This window comes from Perna viridis, chromosome 1 (genome assembly GCF_037379345.1).
Source record: "Perna viridis isolate PV_CMFRI_1.1 ecotype Kerala chromosome 1, ASM3737934v1, whole genome shotgun sequence".
In the NCBI taxonomy this organism is placed as follows: domain Eukaryota; kingdom Metazoa; phylum Mollusca; class Bivalvia; order Mytilida; family Mytilidae; genus Perna; species Perna viridis.
The window spans coordinates 32,762,340-32,784,524 of NC_142445.1; the positions used below are offsets into that span (position 1 = coordinate 32,762,340).

A 22,185-nucleotide genomic window follows, 5' to 3' on the forward strand; every position below is an offset into this window, starting at 1 on the left:
CTATCCTTCCTGCTATCGTTTGGAACCTTGTAAAATCAATACTATCCTTCCTGCTATCGTTTGGAACCTTGTAAAATCAATACTATCCTTCCTGCTATCGTTTGGAACCTTGTAAAATCAATACTATCCTTCCTGCTATCGTTTGGAATCTTGTAAAATCAATACTATCCTTCCTGCTATCGTTTGGAACCTTGTAAAATCAATACTATCCTTCCTGCTATCGTTTGGAATCTTGTAAAATCAATACTATCCTTCCTGCTATCGTTTGGAACCTTGTAAAATCAATACTATCCTTCCTGCTATCGTTTGGAATCTTGTAAAATTTTATCATGATCCACCAACTATTTTTCAAGTTAAAGTATAACATATGTTGTGAAGCAGCTCATTTAGGGTAAAATAAGTATAATACACAAGTGAACAGTAGCAACATTTAAAAAGTAAAAGGGAACTAAATAAAAAATAAAATATAATGCATAATATAAATATGGAAAACAAGTAAAAACCATGCTATGATAACCAAATAATAAGGTTTTGACATTCATTCAAAAGGGTGGGCAGTCCAAAGAAAACTGATGAAGGTTGTTCAAGGAACTGTCACTGTATTTCACCTGAATATGTTGCTAAAAGGACAGTTACTTTCATATCATTAACACTGAGGTGGCCACTCGAAAATGTTCACCAGCTGGACAATCCTTTCCATTGGTTACACTTTGTTAGTGCTCTTTAAGATGATCACATAACCTCCAATAGGCCTTAATGTAAACCACTTTGCAGCGTTTGCAAACCACATCATAAAATTTTGCCCCTTAATTCCTGAATAATTCCAATCACAGCCCCAAAAAATCAAACCCAGCCTTCTTTTGGTAGTTATGGCACTTAGTGTTATAATTTCAAAGATCCATACTCAAGAAAATGCATTTTTTCAGCATATTTTGGCACCTAATACATAACTGGTTTAAGTCAAAACCCCAAATACTTATCCAAGCCTTACTTTGTGTGACACCATATGGTACAATTTCACAGAGATTTGTTTTCTTGCTCAGGTCTATGGCAAGGGTTAAGTTTATGGTTAAGTGTTGGGTTAGGCTTAGGGTTATGTTTAAGGTCTTATTCCCAAGTTGTTGTCTAGACACCTGATGTCTACTGACTAAGGTGACAACAAAACAATACTACTCATACAAACAAAATTTTTTGCAGTTATATAAAAACATGAAAAATATTCCTACAATAAGAAGACAATATATCTGTTAAGGATGACCCATCATGTATTCAATTACTTTTTGCTATTAAATACTAAAGGCAAGTAGAAATCTGACATAACATATCACAGGAAGAAATCTTGGCAAATTTAATCTACATTTGTCAAGATTTATATATTCAATGATTAAACACCAGTATCAGATTTAAAAAAAAGTTAATTGACATTTTTATAAGTGTAAGCTACAAATACAATAACAATATTAATGGTAACAATCTTCTCAATTCTGGTGACTATCTAAGGGTCAATATCATTCACTATCTTATTTAAAGTGTAATGTAAACAATAAACAAGATTTACCTCCCTTGCTGACATCATCTTTATTAGTTTTGAGTTTACTGAGAATATCTGGTATTTGTTCTTATTTTCTCACATTCCATAGTTTCACATCAACAAAATAAAAAGTTCATGTTCTAACAAGAGCAGTGCTCCAAGTCCACCGCCTAACAAAAGAAATATTTCATAGAATATTATTTCCTTACCTCATAAGCCTCATTTTCAACAGGTGTCTTCCTTACCCATATGTCTTTAACTGTCCAAGTTTGGTGAAATTCTATGAAGGCTTTCAAAAGTTACATTCTGAAAACCAAATTTCATCTCAAAAATTCTATTTCATGAAGTCCATGTGACCTTGACCTTCAACCTACTAACATGGAAATCAATAGGTGTCATTCTTACCTCAAAAGCCTTCAACTATAAGTTTTGTGAAATTCTATGAAGGTGTTCATAAGTTACACTCCAAAAACCAATTTTTGACAAATGGACAGAAAGCCAAATTCTATGCTTACTTCTCCACTTCCATGAAAGGTGCGTACAATAAACGTTTGAGAAGTAGCAATGTGGTCAAGTGGTTAGAGCTCTCAAGAAGTCTGAACCTCAAGTTTCCAAGATCTTCTATAAATTGAAGGTTTGACTGATTTGCACAGAACTTGTTCTCCTTCGCTATAAATCTTGGATGTATAAGCAAAGTCATACAACACTGCTAGAATGTCTTTATTTTATTGGGCTAGCATCTTAAGGCATCCAAAAAGAATTTATGTACATAGACAAAATTCAAAACCAATCATTCATTATTCTATAATGAATGACTCAGATAGTGACACATCTCATAACCTTCATCAGAGGTGAGAATGCTTCCAACTAGAGATAGGTCAGGAGAGGCAAAACAGATATGTGGTTATAGGGTATTATTCTATAAAGACATATCAATTGTGGAGGGAAGGGGATACCCCTATGTTTATGCACATCAATTGATTAACATTTTTAACATGCAGTTTCATTCTTCTGTTCACATTGCTGAATTATATTTCAGACTACTAGAATCATTTCCCCCCTTATTTCTACTGGTAACGAATTTAGTTTTACAGGTGTTATTTTATAGGACCAATAATATTGTATTGTTTTCATAATGATTGTTATCAACCATCTTTTTATTTACATAAATGCCCTGCTGTTCTACAGAGTTTGTTCTAACATCCATTTTACATTAAGTTTCCATTTATTTGATATCAGATGTATCTTGAGATAGAAGGCAATATGCTTAGATAAACCAATAATGTTATAGGAAATCATCTTATCAAAAATAATTTCTATTTATACTTCAAGATATGATCTCTATATTTTTGGTGTTTGTTTACAAACCCATCAGTATGTACCCAGTAAAAGAAGTACATTTATCCCTATGGCTCTGTGGTCACTGTACAAGTGTCCTACAACCATCATACATTGAAAAAATATCTACAGGTAAGCTAGGCAAATTACATCAAAGTAACATCCCTTGTAAAGGAAGCAAAAAACAATTACAAATTTGAGAGTAATTGCACAAGGAGATGCTTTCCCTAGTACAGATACAATCTTGATAGTTTCTCAGCAGGATAACTGTTATAGAAAATGACTTGGTTTTCAAGTGAACCTTAGTCTCAAATGCCACAGAAAACAGGAGACACATGCGAAGACTGATCAAAATTCAATTTAGAACATCAGACTGATTACAATATAATCTATGGAAGATAAATGTTAGTGTTATGGTCAGCAGTTTATATCCTATTTATGACATATAAGTAAACAATAAATGTTTGCAGATATAAGCCCCTGCTTTATATTTGATATATATACACATCAATTAAGAATTGTTTATTTTGTAAATTTTATGTCTTGAATTAATTATCTAGTGTTGGTTTCATATCTAAAATGTCTCCAGTATCATTAACATTGTTACCGTTAGTGCATATCCTCCTAGTTGACTCTGAACTGGCAAGCATTATGGATATTTTTAAATTCAGTTGAATGGATCACTTTACTCCATAATCTACTGACATTGCAGATCTAGTTATTTTTCATTCATCTCTTTCAAGTACAATACTTTGCTATGGAGTACCAGGCATGTTTATGTATACTGTACCACCCAACTAAACCTGACCATCTTGGGTGTTAAAAACCTGTGACCTCTAGTCAGGCTGGGTCAACTCTATACAAACTTTACCAAATTTCTATATCAACAAAGCCATCTCAAAGATGTTGTTGAGAGGTCCAAACCCCCTCTTACCTCTAAAAGATTTAACAACATCAAAGGAATCTACATAAAATAGACCTACATTGATAAATTTAACTTGATTTCAATTAAACTTGGGCAGCATGTTTTTCAGTCCATTGTAACAACCGTAATAGAAGGATTAAGATGAATGTAAATATTTATAGGATTCTAAAGTCTTGACTAAGAAAAGTGCTACTGTTTAAGTTGGGTATCTGACAGGTGTGTTCAAGAGCTCCATTAAATCTCTTAATAATTTACTAATGAAAATATATACACCTAAACATTGGTTCCTTTGATCTTTTGTTACTGACTTTGGATTTGCCACTCAAATGAATTCTCTAATAAAGAATACTTTAGTTTGTTTGATTAAGGTGTAAAAGAAAGTATTCAAACTAACATGATAAATCAGTCAAGGCCTAAATGAACATCCAAAAGAAAAGCCTAATCTTTAAGCAAAGGGAAACAGAGACTTTAATTAAATTTGATTTAAATTATCATTATATAGAATGACAAGATCATTTGTATTATCATATTGGGATTTCAGGAGTCTTGAATACTTCATGAATAATCTACATGCATTGGAATCTTAGTAATAATTTTACAACTAAATATTTTGTTTTATATTTCAATATAGAATATGTATTAGGATCCTTATTTATATTTATCATAATATAAAATGAAAATAATGCTACAATTTTCCTTATTGAGTTATGTTTGCTTATGTTATCAAACTAAAAAATGGGCATATTTCATTTAAATCACATGGCTGACACTTCCTATCATCATGTCTGGTTCCATGATTAAGGTTCCCTTGGTCTGATATATATATTGATAATAAAATTCCTTCCAATTATTTGACAAATGGCAGTATTGTCCTTTATCTAATGATACAGACCTACAATTGGGTTCATATTTTCAAATTCTGTATGTAACCAAATAGACACTAAATCATTATATGATTAACCTGCTCCTTAACAAAATAAGACTGCAGCAAAAGTTCCTTCCTTTGGTATCCTAAGAACTTTCAACTAAGTACACACTTCCAATGAAGGTTAAACAGTAAGACTGTCCTATGTGTATTGGCCTATTTATTACCAAAGGATGATCCTTAGTAATAATGTTTTGAATAATTTCATCAAAGGGTAACTTAATATTTACTATATCATCTACAGATTACCTTAAAAAGGATATTAAATATTGTGGTTCATTTAACTAAAACCCAGATGAGTAGACAAATTTTTACAATAACCAAATCCCAAAATGCCTATAGGTGATTTTTGCTACTTCTAAAAATCTCACAGAAATAAATTAAACAATAAAGTAACCACAAAAAGGGGAATCATTATTACTTGTAGGTCTGAAACTGACTCATACCCCAATATAAACAACCTACAGAACCACTATTAAATTTAAAAGCCATTGTTTGCTAACTTTAGAGGATGAAAGTATCTTTTATATTAATTTGTACATTTTGAATCAATTAAGTTAGTAAAAGAATATTAATTGATTCTGACAGTCTTTAAATCGGATAAAAAAAAACTTACAGAATTTAAACGTCAGAAAAAAAATTTCAATACATGTACAATAATAAATATAACAATAGTGGATTTGGTGAACACAGGGCAGGCTGCAGCTGGCCCCCCCAAAAAAAACATTATACACAGGTGCAGTGAAGTAGTTGCCCCTATATGCTCCAGCAACATAAAATTAAACTGAAAATGAAACAATACATACAGAGTCCAGAAATTCCTTACTTTGGAAAGACACAAACAATGTGGCAGGGTTAAAGAAATCTGGCCACTGTGGAAAAAAATTACACAAATAAACGCACCTAAAAATCAGTTCAAAAAGGTCTGCGTCCCTTGACAAAACAGAAATATAGAAACCGATTATACGCTACACAAATGAACAAACAAAGGACTAGCAGCTAACTGACATTACAGCTCCAGACCAGTTTAAACATACAAAAAGTCATGTCCTCATTTTATGTAATATCAATCCCAATTCTTCTCATGCAGGGTTGAGAACCACAGACATCATAAGTCATACAATAAGGATACAACTTGTGTCATGCTGAAAACTGTTTTTAAATATAGTGTGTTAGTTTTTATATTAAGACCTTATGAGCAAATCAATGTTAATACCAAAAAATGCTATCTTTAATGATTAGACACCAATATCATATGAATTAGCCTATTTAATAGTCTGGTCAACTTATTGGGTGAATATTGATCTTGTCACAATAAGTAAAAGACAAGAAAAAATTAAACTCCACTGACCAACCAGGGCAGTACAGGTCTAGCAAAGCTTACATTTCAATTCAGTTCATCCTTAATTTGCTGACTAATACTTTTTTGGGAATAAACCCTTTTTGGAGAATATAAGATATTCTCCCAATTATTTCTTAATCTCCTTGATTTTATTTCAATTGTCTTATCATGTCCCTCCTTTTCTTTCTAATGGTCTTTAAATATCAGCAAAAGCATTATACCTTCTGTAAATCACAAGAAAACAACACTTCTGGTATCCATCTTACATACTTTCTATTCCTGTTTTTCTAACATTATACAATAATTAACAAAGCTTCCTTCCTCCCAAACAATGTGCTGTGTAAATATACTACCTCATATGTTACCTAAATCTGCTGCCAACAATATACCTTGGGCAGTGTCCAATAAATATAATGTATTATGTTTTAAATATTTACTTATGCTCTATTTCTGTTGGAATTTCTCTTCACATTTGAAGATGCAAGTTTTTACCAGTTTCAGCTAAATGAGGAACAGTAATTTTAGGCCAATGCAACCAGGAGGAGAGTTGGGTCATCATAAACACAAACGATGATTGATTCTCACACAATTCTGAAGTAATATGAGACTTTTAGAATCTAATTTTCTGTCAACAATTCATTGTGTTGTAAAAAAAAAAAACTATGTAATTGGGTGAATCCACTTGACCAAAGGCAATCACAAGTTTAATTTAGAGATACATTCGTTCCCATCCAGACATCAGAAAATCCATGTTTTTTCCCTTTTTTTACCCCTAACTCCTATTAGGTTTCAAGTTACAACCCTCACCTTTCTTTTGTGGTTTGGCAGTATTTGGTACAATTTTAAAGAGATCCATTTACTTGTAGTTAATGCCCTGACATCAGAAAATGTATGATTTTTTTCCCCTTTAAGTCTTTAGCTCCCAAAACCAATCCAAGCATGACCTTAGTAGTACAGAATATTTAAAACAATGTCCTAATGCACGTAACAAGTTCCATACACTTGTTAAATCTTGGTGTTCTTTGGTACTCATGATAATATTTTAATTATTCTGAATCACTGTGCATATTTTATTATCATCATACTTTATACCAGTGTACACTAGTGTAAATGAACTTCGTCTCCACTCAGTCCTATAAATTTAAATGCAGCCCTTTTTTCATCTGATCCTTAGCCTAAATTCAAATTACTCCATAAATTGTATACTTATGAAAGAGTAACCAAGGGAACTAAGATTCTAGCCAAAATGAAAAGAATGTAATCCAGGCACAAAGTCCAGACATGGAAAACAGATACACACATCAAAATATAATACATACAAAGTAACAAAATTAAATGAGCAACTGGGACTCCACTAAAAACTTGGAGCATGGACCAGGTAGGGCATCCTCTGCTTTTCTAGAAACACCCAGAGAGTTGCTCATAAACAGTCAAGTCCAAGGTAAATGAAAGAGGAAAGGAAAACTATAACACATTGAACAAATCAGTTTTCATGGTGCCGATGGATACACTGTAATGATCCACGATTTCATGATGACCCCCATAAAACTTCTGTAGTAATTACTTAAATCTTGTAGCAGCATACCCCTGTCTAGCATGATACAAAATGTCTATGTAGTTATGGCAAGCTCTGGCATAGCGTATGAGTTGTGATATGAAAATTCAATAACCAGGTGCTGAAGGGATGTTGCTACAGATGAAAGGAAGGTGGACAATACCCAATGTAATGGTCATCACATTTGTCATATAGTTTTGTAAATAGTTTTCTTTTACCATTGATCTCTAAGTGTAGGTCAAGATATAAAGCTGACTTCACAGTGTCTGTAGTATCCTTTACCGGTATCTCAAATTCTTTGGGGTTGATGCCATGTATAAAATCTCCGAAATTAGGATTGTTTAATGATAATAAGTCATCTATATAGTGGAAACTGAGATTAAAGGATCTAGCTTAACAATGTTCCTTCTTTTGGATCAGATCAGCTATAAGAGTGAAGGAACAGGTCAGCAAGTAGAGGAGCACAATTTGTTCCCATTTGAATGTCTACCGTTTGTTGAAAAAGTGACCACTACACTGGACAATTATGCTGTCGATAAAAAATTCCAGCATTTTGAAAATATTCTTCGGTATATTTGGGAGGTAATTTGGAATTATTTTTTTACAAAGTATGAGGAATCTCCACCAAGAACTATATATTTGTATCTCGGTGTGCCATATTTTTTGGAGTAACAATGATGTATAATGTTTTTGATCCAGTATTTTAACTGTGTATGGGGAATAGAAGTATAAAGAGTTGTAAAATAGTAAGTTTTAGTGCTATTGTATTCTGATAATAATCTTGAATTGAGGGTTTCCATAAGGTCTTTTTTTCAGGATCCACATTGAATTAATACCACTTCAGGAGTAACAAGTGTTATTGTAGGATTTGAGATCCTCTTCGACAGCTGTGAGTATAGAAGTTTAAAGTCTTGAAAGAGGTTTGGTGGTACATTTTGCAGATAGAGCTATGTAGCATTGTTGGTATGGATTCCTGTAGAGTTTAGGAATCCAGTACATAGATGGTAGGTCAAAATCATCGTCTTTGGTAGAGAGACCAAAAGAGGATAGCACAGATTTAGTTTTCTACTATCTCTTCTTTCAAGAGTGTGGTAGCAGTATAGGTCTCATTACTGCTATTATTCATTGTTGGGGTATTACAACTATGTAATATGTTCAGGCGACTGGTTTGAGATATACAACTATTTCACCAAAACTATACCAGAGTATGCCAAAAAACCAGTTCATAAAATGAGAAGCTACCTTTAATAATTGTATTCCACCTCTTCAAATTAAGCTTAATCAATCCCATTTGCAATGAATAAAATTTACACCCAATAAAAACTACCCAGTATATTCACAAAAAGCATAATAGACTAATTAATGAAAGCTGCCAATCACTTCAGATTAACTACATAGAAATATTCAGGCTTCATGAGGCTGAAATGTATGAGGAACATGAATATTTAAACCGTTTGGTTATTTTTCTTTCTACAAAAGTTTTACCTTTAAGTTGGTAGGAGAATTTTATGGGAAAATACTGAATACACCTTCTATCTCCAACACAGAGTACATACCACTTGTATGGCTTAAAAAGGCTTCATGCGAAACAATTCAAAGCCATCTGGATGTGTGTAAATCTAAGTTTTCAGAGAAACAGACATGAGTTTGATGAAATAGATGGCAGATTTCAAACAAAACTAATCACTTACAATGAACCACATAACACAAATAGGTCATCTAAGGAGAAAGGTCCCAATTTTGAACTGTAAGACCAATTGCAATCTAAAAAAAAATGAAAGAGTCATTGTTTGAAAGGAAATTTGCATTTGAGTGTACAATCCTTCCTTCTAAAAAAAACTTTTAACCATGTTTGTTTTCTTAGCACTTTCTCTCTTAAAAATCACATCTTCCTGAAAAAAAAATCACTAGTTAGAAGTATCATTGGACTTACATTCAAAGCACAGAACAAAAAACCAGAGCATCTAATGGGATGTTAAATGACACTTCATTACTTTGTTTAAATATATACATGTAGGATTTAGAAAGAGTAGACATGGTGAATATGTCAAAGAAACAACAGAGACAGAATGATAAATATAAGCCAAAGATTGAGAAGTATTTTTCGGAATAAGCTGAACCTGTATTTTATATTACTTAACAACTGTGCAAAGTTTCAAAGCTATTCTTTCATCCGTTTTCAAGTTATCATCTGGAAACATGAATCTGTAAAAAAGGGGGATGTTAAAGAGTGAAAAACGGCATCACAAAAAGTATTTTATTTGGCTGAAAATTGCATTTAACCTGTATTTTATAGTACTAAACAACTGTACAAAGTTTCAATACAATTTAATTCATTCTCAATTAATCATCTGGAAACCTGGGGGGACAAATGGACAAAAATATTTCTGATGGTATCACACAATACCTTGCCACTACCAATGCCAGGGTATAAAATTGCAAACTTAGAAAATCAACAAAACTCTATTGTAAGATTTTACTGCTAACAGTTCCCTCTTATTCCGAAATGAAAATCCATCAATAATGAGTGCTCTAGAAAAAGAAGATGAGTATCTACAGAACAGCTGTAATGTTCATCAAATCTTTTATTCCTCAACCAAATCAACAACTTTTGTGCAACACTTCTGCATATCTGAAGGAATCTGAGGCCAGCAAGGGGGTACTCTGACACCAAAGGAATGTATAGTTTTTAAACTATATGTACATGTATATTTTAGTAAGGTTAAGTTTTATTTCAATTTTTAATAACAGCTGTTGAAATAATAATGAATGTTTCTACTCAAGCAGAAAAATTGTCTCAGATATTCAAAATTGTCTTGTGTATTTATCATTGTATTCATGCACTTCCAACACAGATGTGGTGAAAAAAAAACATGTTTAATAAGTCATTGTGGAGATGGAAAAGTTTCTAAAAGGTAGTTCATAAGATGTTGATTTTTGGTATTCTGTAGCTAAAATGGGATATTTGTGAAATGTTACTAGTATAAGGGTATCAATACCTGGACAATTCACTAACATTACCAACTATACCTCTTGTAAGACAAGAGCTAAAGAAAGCGCAGATGCACATAACTAACTGAAATATGAAAACAAATGTCAATGAGAAGAACAAATGTCAATCTACTGGCATGATCAGCATAATGATAATATTTGTAGTTACATGTATTGATGAATACCAATTGATTATCCTTTTCATTATATCATATATTTATTAATTTACACATTCTTTTATTGTAAATTCAAATGGAAAATTGTTTTTTTTTTGGTGAAAGAAACATTGGTATTTTATCCCTTATATGTAGAGGTCAGTTCGAATGTTGTAACCAAACCAACTCAAGAAAGAAATGTTACATTTGTGTCAGAGCAGGACCTTATACATTGAAACCTATCTAAACTCTTAAGATTGTTTTTTCCACCTTTTAAAAAAATTCACTGTACTACACTATATAATCAAGTCAACCATACACACACACAGTTTCACTGTACTACACTGTATAATCAAGTCAACCATACACACACAGTTTCACTGTACTACATTGTATAATCAAGTCAACAATACACACACACACAGTTTCACTGTACTACACTGTATAATCAAGTCAACCATACACACACACACAGTTTCACTGTACTACACTGTATAATCAAGTCAACCATACACACACACACACAGTTTCACTGTACTACACTGTATAATCTAGTCAACCATACACACACACACACAGTTTCACTGTACTACACAGTATAATCGAGTCAACCATACACAAACTATTTCACTGTACTACACTGTATAATCAAGTCAACCATACACACACAGTTTCACTGTACTACACTGTATAATCAAGTCAACCATACACACACACACAGTTTCACTGTACTACACTGTATAATCAAGTCAACCATACACACACACACAGTTTCACTGTACTACACTGTATAATCAAGTCAACCATACACACACACACAGTTTCACTGTACTACACTGTATAATCTAGTCAACCATACACACACACACAGTTTCACTGTACTACACTGTATAATCAAGTCAACCATACACACACAGTTTCACAGTACTACACTGTATAATCAAGTCAACCATACACACACACACACAGTTTCACTGTACTACACTGTATAATCTAGTCAACCATACACACACACACACAGTTTCACTGTACTACACAGTATAATCGAGTCAACCATACACAAACTATTTCACTGTACTACACTGTATAATCAAGTCAACCATACACACACAGTTTCACTGTACTACACTGTATAATCAAGTCAACCATACACACACAATTTCACTGTACTACACTGTATAATCAAATTAACCCCACACTCACACAGTTTCACTGAACTTCACTGTATAATCAAGTCAACCATACACACACAATTTCACTGTATTACATTGTATAATCTAGTCAACCATACACACTCACACAGTTTCACTGTACTACATTGTATAATCAAGTCAAACATACACACACACAGTTTCACTGTACTACACTGTATAATCAAGTCAACCATACACACACACACAGTTTCACTGTACTACACTGTATAATCAAGTCAACCATACATACACACAGTTTCACTGTACTACACTGTATAATCAAGTCAACCATACACACACAGTTTCACTGTACTACATTGTATAATCAAGTCAACCACACACACACACAGTTTCACAGTACTACACTGTATAATCAAGTCAACCATACACACACACACACACACATTTTCACTGTACTACACAGTATAATCGAGTCAACCATACACAAACTATTTCACTGTACTACACTGTATAATCAAGTCAACCATACACACACAGTTTCACTGTACTACACTGTATAATCAAGTCAACCATACACACACAGTTTCACTGTACTACACTGTATAATCAAATTAACCCCACACTCACACAGTTTCACTGTACTTCACTGTATAATCAAGTCAACCATACACACACAGTTTCACTGTATTACATTGTATAATCTAGTCAACCATACACACACACACAGTTTCACTGTACTACATTGTATAATCAAGTCAAACATACACACACACATTTTCACTGTACTACACTGTATAAGCAAGTCAACCATACACACACACACAGTTTCACTGTACTACACTGTATAATCAAGTCAACCATACATACACACAGTTTCACTGTACTACATTGTATAATCTAGTCAACCATACACACACACACAGTTTCACTGTACTACATTGTATAATCAAGTCAACCATATACACACACAGTTTCACTGTACTACACTGTATAATCAAGTCAACCATACACACACACACACAGTTCCACTGTAAAACACTGTATAATCAAGTCAACCATACACACACACATAGTTTCACTGTACTACATTGTGTAATCTAGTCAACCATACACACAAAAAAATCAAATTGCTTTTACTCTAACAAGTACATTGTATATGTAATTTGGTAAATTTTTCTAGCAACCATTCTTTTATACAACTCAAAAGAGCATTTCCTGCTCATTTTTCATTTGGTTGTTTGGTTTCTTTTGCCTCAGTAATGCAACTTCCATTTTTTTGTCTTTTCTCATTATCTGAAATCCACTTGATAACTAATCAGTTGATAATTAACAAATTATTTCCAGCAGGCCAGCTGTGTTCACATGGCTGTGTAAGTGAAATGTCCACATAGTTATGATTTGATCACATCTATGTTTGTCACGTGACTGTAAGGTGTATCTCAAAGAACAATTTTGGCTACAATAAAGGGGGAGGGTTAAAAACAGTTTTTGTTTAATTGATCTACGCATCTAAATTACTTTAATCTCTCATTACATAAATCATTTTTTTAAGATATAAGATATATTTAATCAGAGACCACCTGACTTTTCTATACAAACCATGTTAAAATTTACCTTCAATCAGTCCCATATACATCTGACAGACAAACAAACATCAATACTAATGGTATCAAATGAGACTCCTTTGAAGTTCTCATAATCTCAAAATCAGACTCATTTTATTTTCTTCTTGATGAGTGGCTTTCATACAAATGACAAAAGCATATCAATGTCCCTGTATTAAACCAAGCAAAAGATAGTTAATTGTTGGAACAAAATGTCTTTTTATAGGGGTCATCTTTTGTTCAAGTCACACTTGACTATGATAACCTCTGTCAGTCTTTAGAACCTAAAGTCTTTACCAAAACAGCTTTTCGCATGTTCTGTTGATATTTTACAGGATGTATATAAAAAAAACTACAGAATGTTTTCATCCAATTCATATAACTTCAGACTAAATATAGAAAATATACAAAACCAATGGCTTATAGAATCAGTCAGTCAGTACACAAATTATATACAAATGTGTGTATTTTTCAACAAGATGATTAATGTAGTTGTATTTATAACATTCATTTTTTTCTTTCAGTGCAATAAAGCAGCATTGGGAATGCTGTTGGTAAGCATCTTAATTATCATGATTTCTTTGTAATAAGAAAAAAAGATATCACAATAATTTCTGAATCACAGTACTTTCATGAGGTAAAATGAGGCATCTTAAAATACTTTAACATTTAGCAAGTAACTTTATTTGAGGGCAAATAAATGCCACTGGGAAACAGAAATAATATGACACAAATGGAAATAGACTACTTACTTTTAGTATAATGAAGTCCATTGTATAGTGAATAAATCCCAAATGAAAGATAAATCCAAGTATGTCAAAGTTCTGTCTTTTCTCCTTTCATTACAAGAAAAGATGACCATAATCCAGAAAATCATCAATAATTATTTCTAAATCTCATAAATGTCAAATTCTACATAATGTTAAATCAACAACAAATTAACTCCAATATAGACAGATTTATATTCCCTGAATCAATGGAATTTCACCTGTAAAATTTACATCACAATGCAAATCAAATTTTAAACCAGTAGAATTTAGTGCACTTTGCTAAAATACCAAAGCATCCAAAGAAATTATTTGGTCAACAATCAAATTTCATTAAAAAATAAAAAAATCATCCTGATTCTTCTTTGACTGATCAATTCCTGAAAGTAACTATAATTTGGTTGATGCCAGACTATTCTCTTATCTACCAAACCTCAAACCAAACAGATGTTTTCTGGCTCAAAATCTATCCAATGTTGCACATCCTAAATGTGATAGTTGCATGCCTTCTCTACCTCTTCACTGCTCCTGAGGTATATAAAAACTATGTCTGTAATTGACTAACCAGGTATCTGCACACTTTCTCATACATATACAACACCTGAGAAGTTATAACAGTGAGCATAAAAATATATCTCTCTCTTGAATCACAATAAAATGCTGGATTTCTACTTGGCAACAATAAAATTAGCTAGGATTTCACACATTATTTTTTCTATGTATATTTATTCTTCAGTCCATTGGTAGGATTATACCAATTAGTACCTGTGTCTATATTCACTGATGTTCATTAACTATGACCAGGTGTACAAAGGTACATACAGAAATTTCTGATCCAATCATACAAAGGCCACATAGACCATCACTTCTAAGCTTCAATCTTGCACTGTTTTTATCTATAACTACACAAAAAATAAAAAATCCACTGTCCCAAAAGACATCTAACCATCCACTTCAAGTTTATGTACAATAATTTTTGCAAAAACATTTGATGTCCTGCACTTCCTACAACCCAACCTGTTTGAATTAAATCTAGCTATTTAAGATTTTAAATCACTGATCACCTTTACCTGTATATTACTATTAAAGCCACCAGTAGTATTTCACACACTGTTGGCATATAGTCTCCCATAAATTCATGCAATCATTACTATCCTACATCAACTTTATCACAGGTAAAAATCTGTCTTTTCTACAGTAATTATAATATACAATAATAACAAATTATTTTTTCATTCTTTCTACAGGCAAAATATCAGAACCTAGAAGTTTACCACAAGTTGACTAACAGGAATTTAATCTATGACCAGTATAAATTGATCACCATATAGATTAATTAATGTCTACATACAGGGCAACCTTTGACATGATATACATGTTTGACCTTACAGTTTGTTGGTTTCATATAAAAATTGATACTCAATCACAAGTATGCTATAAATACTAATAATGAATGATCAATCCATTATCCACATTAACAACTGGTGGTTAATTAGTATTAATTAGCAACAGTTGACATTTACCTTCTATAAGTCAGTTTTTGGTGACCTTTATTGCATAAAAATATTTTTTGTGTTTACAACATAATATGGATAAATTTGAATCATGTAGCCTTACATGTATGATTAACAAACATAACTCAACCATATATCTCCATTTATTATCTATTTAATGTAAGGAATGAAAGAATTGAAGGGAGAAAATATAAGCAGAGACCCAGGCAAAGCCACGGAAGACACAACCTGGCCACACCATAAACAAACAACAATACATAAAATTGTGAATCTAGTCATTATAACTTGAAAATATCACTTCTGTTTTCAAAAATAACATCAGGATTACCTAGCAAAATATATCCATCAACATAGAATATTTTTTTTTGTGGTAATTTTTTTTATTGTGCATGACTTTAAACATTATTGGACATAAACTTACTGAAGACCTTTCCTATCCATACTTATTGCCTCTCTTAAAGATGATAAAAAATAGTTTCCTAAGTAACTAGCCTGTTATGTCATTAGCATGGTATATATAGCTGCTAATATAACTGCATCAGGTGTACAAACCAGTTCCACTGCATTAAAAGGGAGACAACTCAAATTCAACTTTTTTCAATTAAAGAGGTGGTAATGTTATTACAGAGAAGATAATACTATTTTTATTCTACTTTACCACTGTTTGCTGCCGTCATCAATCCATTATGTGAAACTCAAACTGTCATTGTTCAATTTTTTAAATGAATCCAACATCATTTTATAACTTTAAGTAAGCACCATCTTAATCAACAGGCTCATAAGGATTCAAATGTAATTGCTCTAAAGCAAATTTAAGTCTACATTAAGTATAGGACTGTAGCATGTAGCAATGCATGGAAGAATAAACAAATAACAAATAGAATGTAAAACATATTTCTGAATATATACCCTAAAAAATCCACTCCATCCTCACCCCCCTCTTTCCCCTCCAAAAAAAACCAAACAAACAAAAAACAAACAAAAAAACACTATCAAAGATTAAACTGAACTTAAATTATTTATGTTTTTTTCTTAATTGACTGACAGGAGTGAAATAATCTTAAACATGTGCAGTACTTGGCTGTAGGCATTGATCAGTAAAACAGCTGGATATGATCTACAGGTACCTGTTTAGACCACTGCCTACAACATGCTATAGAATAGCAATAACTGGATTTTAAGCATGTGACATGTGTCAAAACAGCAATATAATATTATGTTCGATTGACTTTACATGCTGTGACCAAATAAATAAGCCATAAAACTTTCTCTCAGTTTACACACTTCCTCAAACATTAAATATTTATATAACTGGAAACTCTTAACTGTCTTATGCAATGTCATGATTTGGTTCATAGGAGGAAGACAGTTTGACATCTATCTATTATTTACAAAACTATTGCAAAAAATATACATAACGTGTTTATTTCTGAAAGGAAACAGTCAATAACTTTACACTTAAAAAAGAGTAGAAAAAAATTGAATTTAGGTGGATCAAATCTTAAACAAATCATTGATATAACTTATCAGTTCATCATTATGTAAAATGTTTGTTATATTTTAACTAAATAGTATAATAGGTAGGAGTTACCATACTCAATATCAATTAAGATCACCACATTTTTCCAATAACATTTCAGTCAATAAATATCAAGCAACTGAAAACTAAGACACAGACTGAAATCAAGTATGTCAATAACTTACTTGTAGTTGGTGCCTACAATATAGACAGAAGCTTTGTACTGGGACTTCCATTATTAATGTCATCCACAAACAGTAAATCTGTTTTACTTATCACATAATCATTTATAAACAGAAAATACACAAACCTCTTAAAAAATAAACAATCACTTTACCTGTAATTTAATTGTAACTGGTAGAATCTTTGATCTTTGTATAACAAGTTAAGGCCAAACAAACTTTATCTAAGGCAGATCAATAAAGTTCAAACCAGTGAAAACTTTAACCAGGCTGAAGACAATATATAATCAGAAGGTAGGAAAAATGAATAAGACTCATTCTTGACTTTCAACACACCAATTCATCTCATTGATAAACCGTTTCAGATTTCGGCCTCACAAGCTCTTGCATAGAAAAAGCTAGAAATTCTGAATAATATATATAAGTTACGGAAAAAAGGATCTCAACATTACATTTGAATTACATGTAAAAAAAACACAGGGAGCTAACTGACTACCTAAATTAACTTCCATTAATTTAACTTCAATATGTTGTTTATTTCTTCTGGTGGAAAATTGCTAATATGAATATCACAGCTAATACCATGAGCTGACACAATTAATTGGAATTATAACTTCAACATACTATGAATGTAATAGAAGAACATGGACCAAAAAAAATAGAAGTCAGGGACATTTGAATGGGAGATAACAATAGAATCCATGATTCAAAAATGAATCAAGGTTCTTGTTAATTAGCTAGTATAGTCTGTAGTTCTTAGTATTGTATATCTTTATAGGTGTAGTGAAAACTTGGTCGGTTTAGAATAAATCTTAGAAGATATATTCATTAATAAACAGTGGTAGCAGAGTTGGTGTCCATTTGGCGAAATGGCAAGTGGTCCAAGATACAAAAACCTACCAGGTTTGACAGAAGACGAGTCATACCAGCAGTGGAAGAATGAAGTGGAAATGTGGCAGTTGGTGACAGAAATGGACAAAAAGAAGAGAGGATTAGCTCTTGCCTTGTCCCTCTGGGGCAAACCAAGGGAAGTGGCCTTAAAAATATCATCTGGTGATCTTAATGTTGATGAAGGAGTTGAAAAATTGATAACTGAATTAGATAAGATGTTTGAAAAGGACAAAGTAGACCAGGCATATGCACCTTATACTAAGTTTGATAAATTTAATAGAGAAATGAGTGTCAAAATTAGTGACTATATATTAGAGTTTGAACAAAGAAGTAACAAATGCAAGAAGTATGAAATGGTCCTCCCAGATGCCATACTAGCATTTAAGTCACTAGACAATGCAGGTCTAAGTCAAAGTGATAGACAGTTAGCTTTAACAGCATGTTCAGATTTCAAATTTGATACCATGAAGGCAGCACTAAATAGAATATTTGCATCAAAGTTTCAGTCTGATGTGGATCATATAGTAACTGTAAAAGAAGAGTATTTATTGGTGCACATCAATATGAAAGAGGACGTAGTCCAAGGAGATTTGATGCAAGAAATAGAACTGATCGCACATATGGACAGAGAAATGTGCAAAAGTTGAATCCAACTATCAATGGTATTGTTTCTCGTTGTAGTGTATGTGATTCCAAATATCACTGGGTTAGGGATTGCCCTCACAATCAGCTAATGTGAACGTAACAGAAGAACAAAGCAGTAAATTAGACACTGAGACAGTAAACATCACTTTGCTAACATCATCAAAGGAAACTCTACCAGCACAAGAAATATTTTAACTGAAGCATTTGAATCGGCTATTGTAGATACAGCACATACAAAAACAGTTTGTGAAGCAAAATGGTTACATATTTTTTTAGACTCTTTTGGTCCTAGAATAGAAGAGATAAAATACAAAGAAAGTCATGTACCTTTCAAATTCTGTGATGGCAGAACAGTTTATTCTTATCAGTCTGTAAAGTTACCTGCTACAATTGGTTCAGTCAACTGTCACATCCAAACTGAAGTAGTTGATTGTGAAATTCCTCTGTTACTAAGTAAGGATTCCTTAAAAAGAGCACAAACCATTATGGATCTTCGCAATGATGAAGATTCAATGTTTGGAAAGCCTATTGATGTTCACTTCACTTCAAATGGACACTACTGTATCAATATAAGACAAAGTAAAACTGTTCACAAAAGCTCATTGGTCAATGAAGAGGAAGGGTTAACAGTTGAGTCAGGATACTCTAAGAAGAAGAAAAGAGACATTATTTTGAAACTCCATCAGCAGTTTGGACATGTATCCACTGAAAAATTGATTTCTCTCTTGAAAAGTGCAGGTTCAATTGATTCAGATACAAAGGCAGTAGTGAGTGATGTCTGCTCAATATGTGCCATTTGCTTCAAATTTCAACATCCCAAGTCAAAATTAGTGGTGGCATTTTCCCATGCAAGTGACTTCAATCAGATTGTTGCTATGGATTTGCATGAAATTGATCACAATTTCTATTATTTGCATATAATTGATTTGTTCAGTCGTTTGAGTGCAGCAATGATCATTAGGAAAAAGAACTCTAAAGTAATAGTTGATAAATTCATGCAAATTTGGGTTAGCATTTATGGCACACCTGAAGTTGGAGTGTATACTGACAATGGTGGAGAGTTCAATTCACAAGTATTTAGAGATATGGCAGAAAATCTAAACATGTCTGTCAAAACGACGGCCGGTTATAGACCATGGTCAAATGGAATTGTGGAGAGACATAATGCAACACTAACCGAAACTGTTAACAAAATTAGAGAAAGTACTGATCTTTCTTGGGAAACTGCACTTAGTTGGGCTGTGAATGCAAAAAACAGTCTTGAAAATGTATATAGATATAGTCCATATCCAATTGTGTTTGGAAGAAACCCAAACTTGCCCTCAACATTTGTGCATAAACCACCAGCCCTTAAAGGACAAACAATCAGTAGAGCAATGGGAAAACATTTAGTTGGTATTCATGAAGCAAGGAAAGCTTTTATCGCATCAGAATCATCTGAAAAATTAGATTCAGCCTTCTGGGGAAATGTTTAGAACTGGAGATAAGGTATACTTTTTAAGAGACAATCTGCAGAAAGGGCCAGGTACAGTAATTGGACAGGATAATGTTGTTGTCTTCGTACTGTATGGAGGAACTTACGTAAGAGTTTGTGAAAGTAGAATTCTACGTGACATTGATAAACCAAACAAGAGGAAGTGCTTGCCACAAAGAAATAGCCAAACAGCTTACTATGATAGAACTAATAATACAAACAATCAGAAAGTGATACCTCAAGATGTTAACCAATATGGCAATGATGATGATGATATGCAACTAAACCATCAACCCAATATAAATGATACAGTAGCTCAAGAGGAACACTAAATGTATAATCAAGCTGACAATGATTCTGAACCAGAAAATGAGAATTATTTGAATGATAAACATATGGCAGATTACGAGATGGACAATACTCAACAGGGAAGTGATGAAAATGTAGCACAACCTGACAATGGAGATGAAAACAATGGTTCAAAGAGACAATAGTAGAGGTGCTAATTCAAATACTCACTGTTATCAAAACATCATTTTGAGAAAGAACTAAATGGTCAATTTTAAATGTCCTGGAGCAAACAATCAGTTAGAAGGAATTAAACTTGGAGGACCAGGCAAAGCTTCTACACATAAAAGAAACTGGTAAAATATTGAATGTAAGAAACCAGATCGACTGAAAGGGAACCAAATGTCAATAGATTTAAGCACTGTTGATGACTTGCATGTCATAAATTCTGACTCAGAGACTGTAACTGACAAACAGTCAGAAAATGTCCTTTTCAATGAGGTTGACTTTCAACAAGCCAAAGATGATGAATTAGAAAATTGGAGAAGACATAATGTCTATAAAGAAGTTGATGAAATCGGTCAGCCATCTATATCAACTAGGTGGGTGTATACCATAAAAGAAACTGATGAAGTCATTAAAAGGAAGGCAAGACTGGTAGCAAAAGGTTTCGAGGAGGATTGTTTAGATGAGATACAGAAAAACTCCCCAACATGTGACAAGCAATCACTTAGACTTATTCTATCCATAGTTGTGCAAAATAAATGACATATCAATTCCATTGACATTAAAAAGCATTTTTGCAAGGGGAGAAATTGCAAAAAAAAGTTCTTCTGCATCCACCAAAAGAGGCTAACACCAAAGGAAAGGTTTAGCTTCTAGAGAAATGTGTCTATGAGTTGGATGATGCATCACTCAAGTGGTTTGAGAAGGTTAAGAAAACCTTTCTGGAATGTGGGGGAATTCAGTCAAAAGTTGATCCAGCAGTATTTCACTGGCATGATTCAAATTGTCTAGTTGGTGTACTAACTATTCATATAGATGATTTTCTTTGGGCAGGAACTGAATACTTTAAACAGAGTGTAATGATGTAAATACGAGATGAATTCAAAGTTGGAAAGGAGGAATCAAAATCCTTAATATATTTAGGGCTTAGTTTAAGTCAAACAGATGATGAAATTGTACTAAGTCAGAAAGATTATGTTCAAATCTTAAACACTGTTGCAATAGAAAGGGGAAGACCAAAGGACTCCAGACTTTCTTCCAAGGAGCAAACTATTCTCAGATCCAAAGTTGGACAACTATTGTGGCTTGCCAAACAAACACGTCCAGATATAGCATGTGATGTTGCAGTTATTGTGTTAAAATTACAGACAAACACAGCT

The 22,185-nt window shown here is 32.8% G+C and overlaps 1 protein-coding gene across 6 annotated transcripts in view; it reads right to left on the reverse strand.

Annotated features, from left to right (window-relative positions):
• LOC148628424 (E3 ubiquitin-protein ligase PDZRN3-like) overlaps positions 1 to 22,185 on the reverse strand; it is a 165,192-nt gene that overhangs the window by 72,817 nt on the left and 70,190 nt on the right. For 2 of the 6 annotated variants that reach the window (XM_088587381.1, XM_088587366.1), the window contains exon 1: positions 14,273 to 15,329. The exons of the other annotated variants lie outside the window; for them this stretch is intronic. In XM_088587381.1, coding sequence (XP_088443507.1) covers positions 14,273 to 14,293 — 21 coding nt within the window. In that variant the 5' untranslated portion in view covers positions 14,294 to 15,329. Of the gene's footprint in view, positions 1 to 14,272; positions 15,330 to 22,185 lie in introns of those variants that run through there. 6 annotated transcript variants of the gene reach the window in all.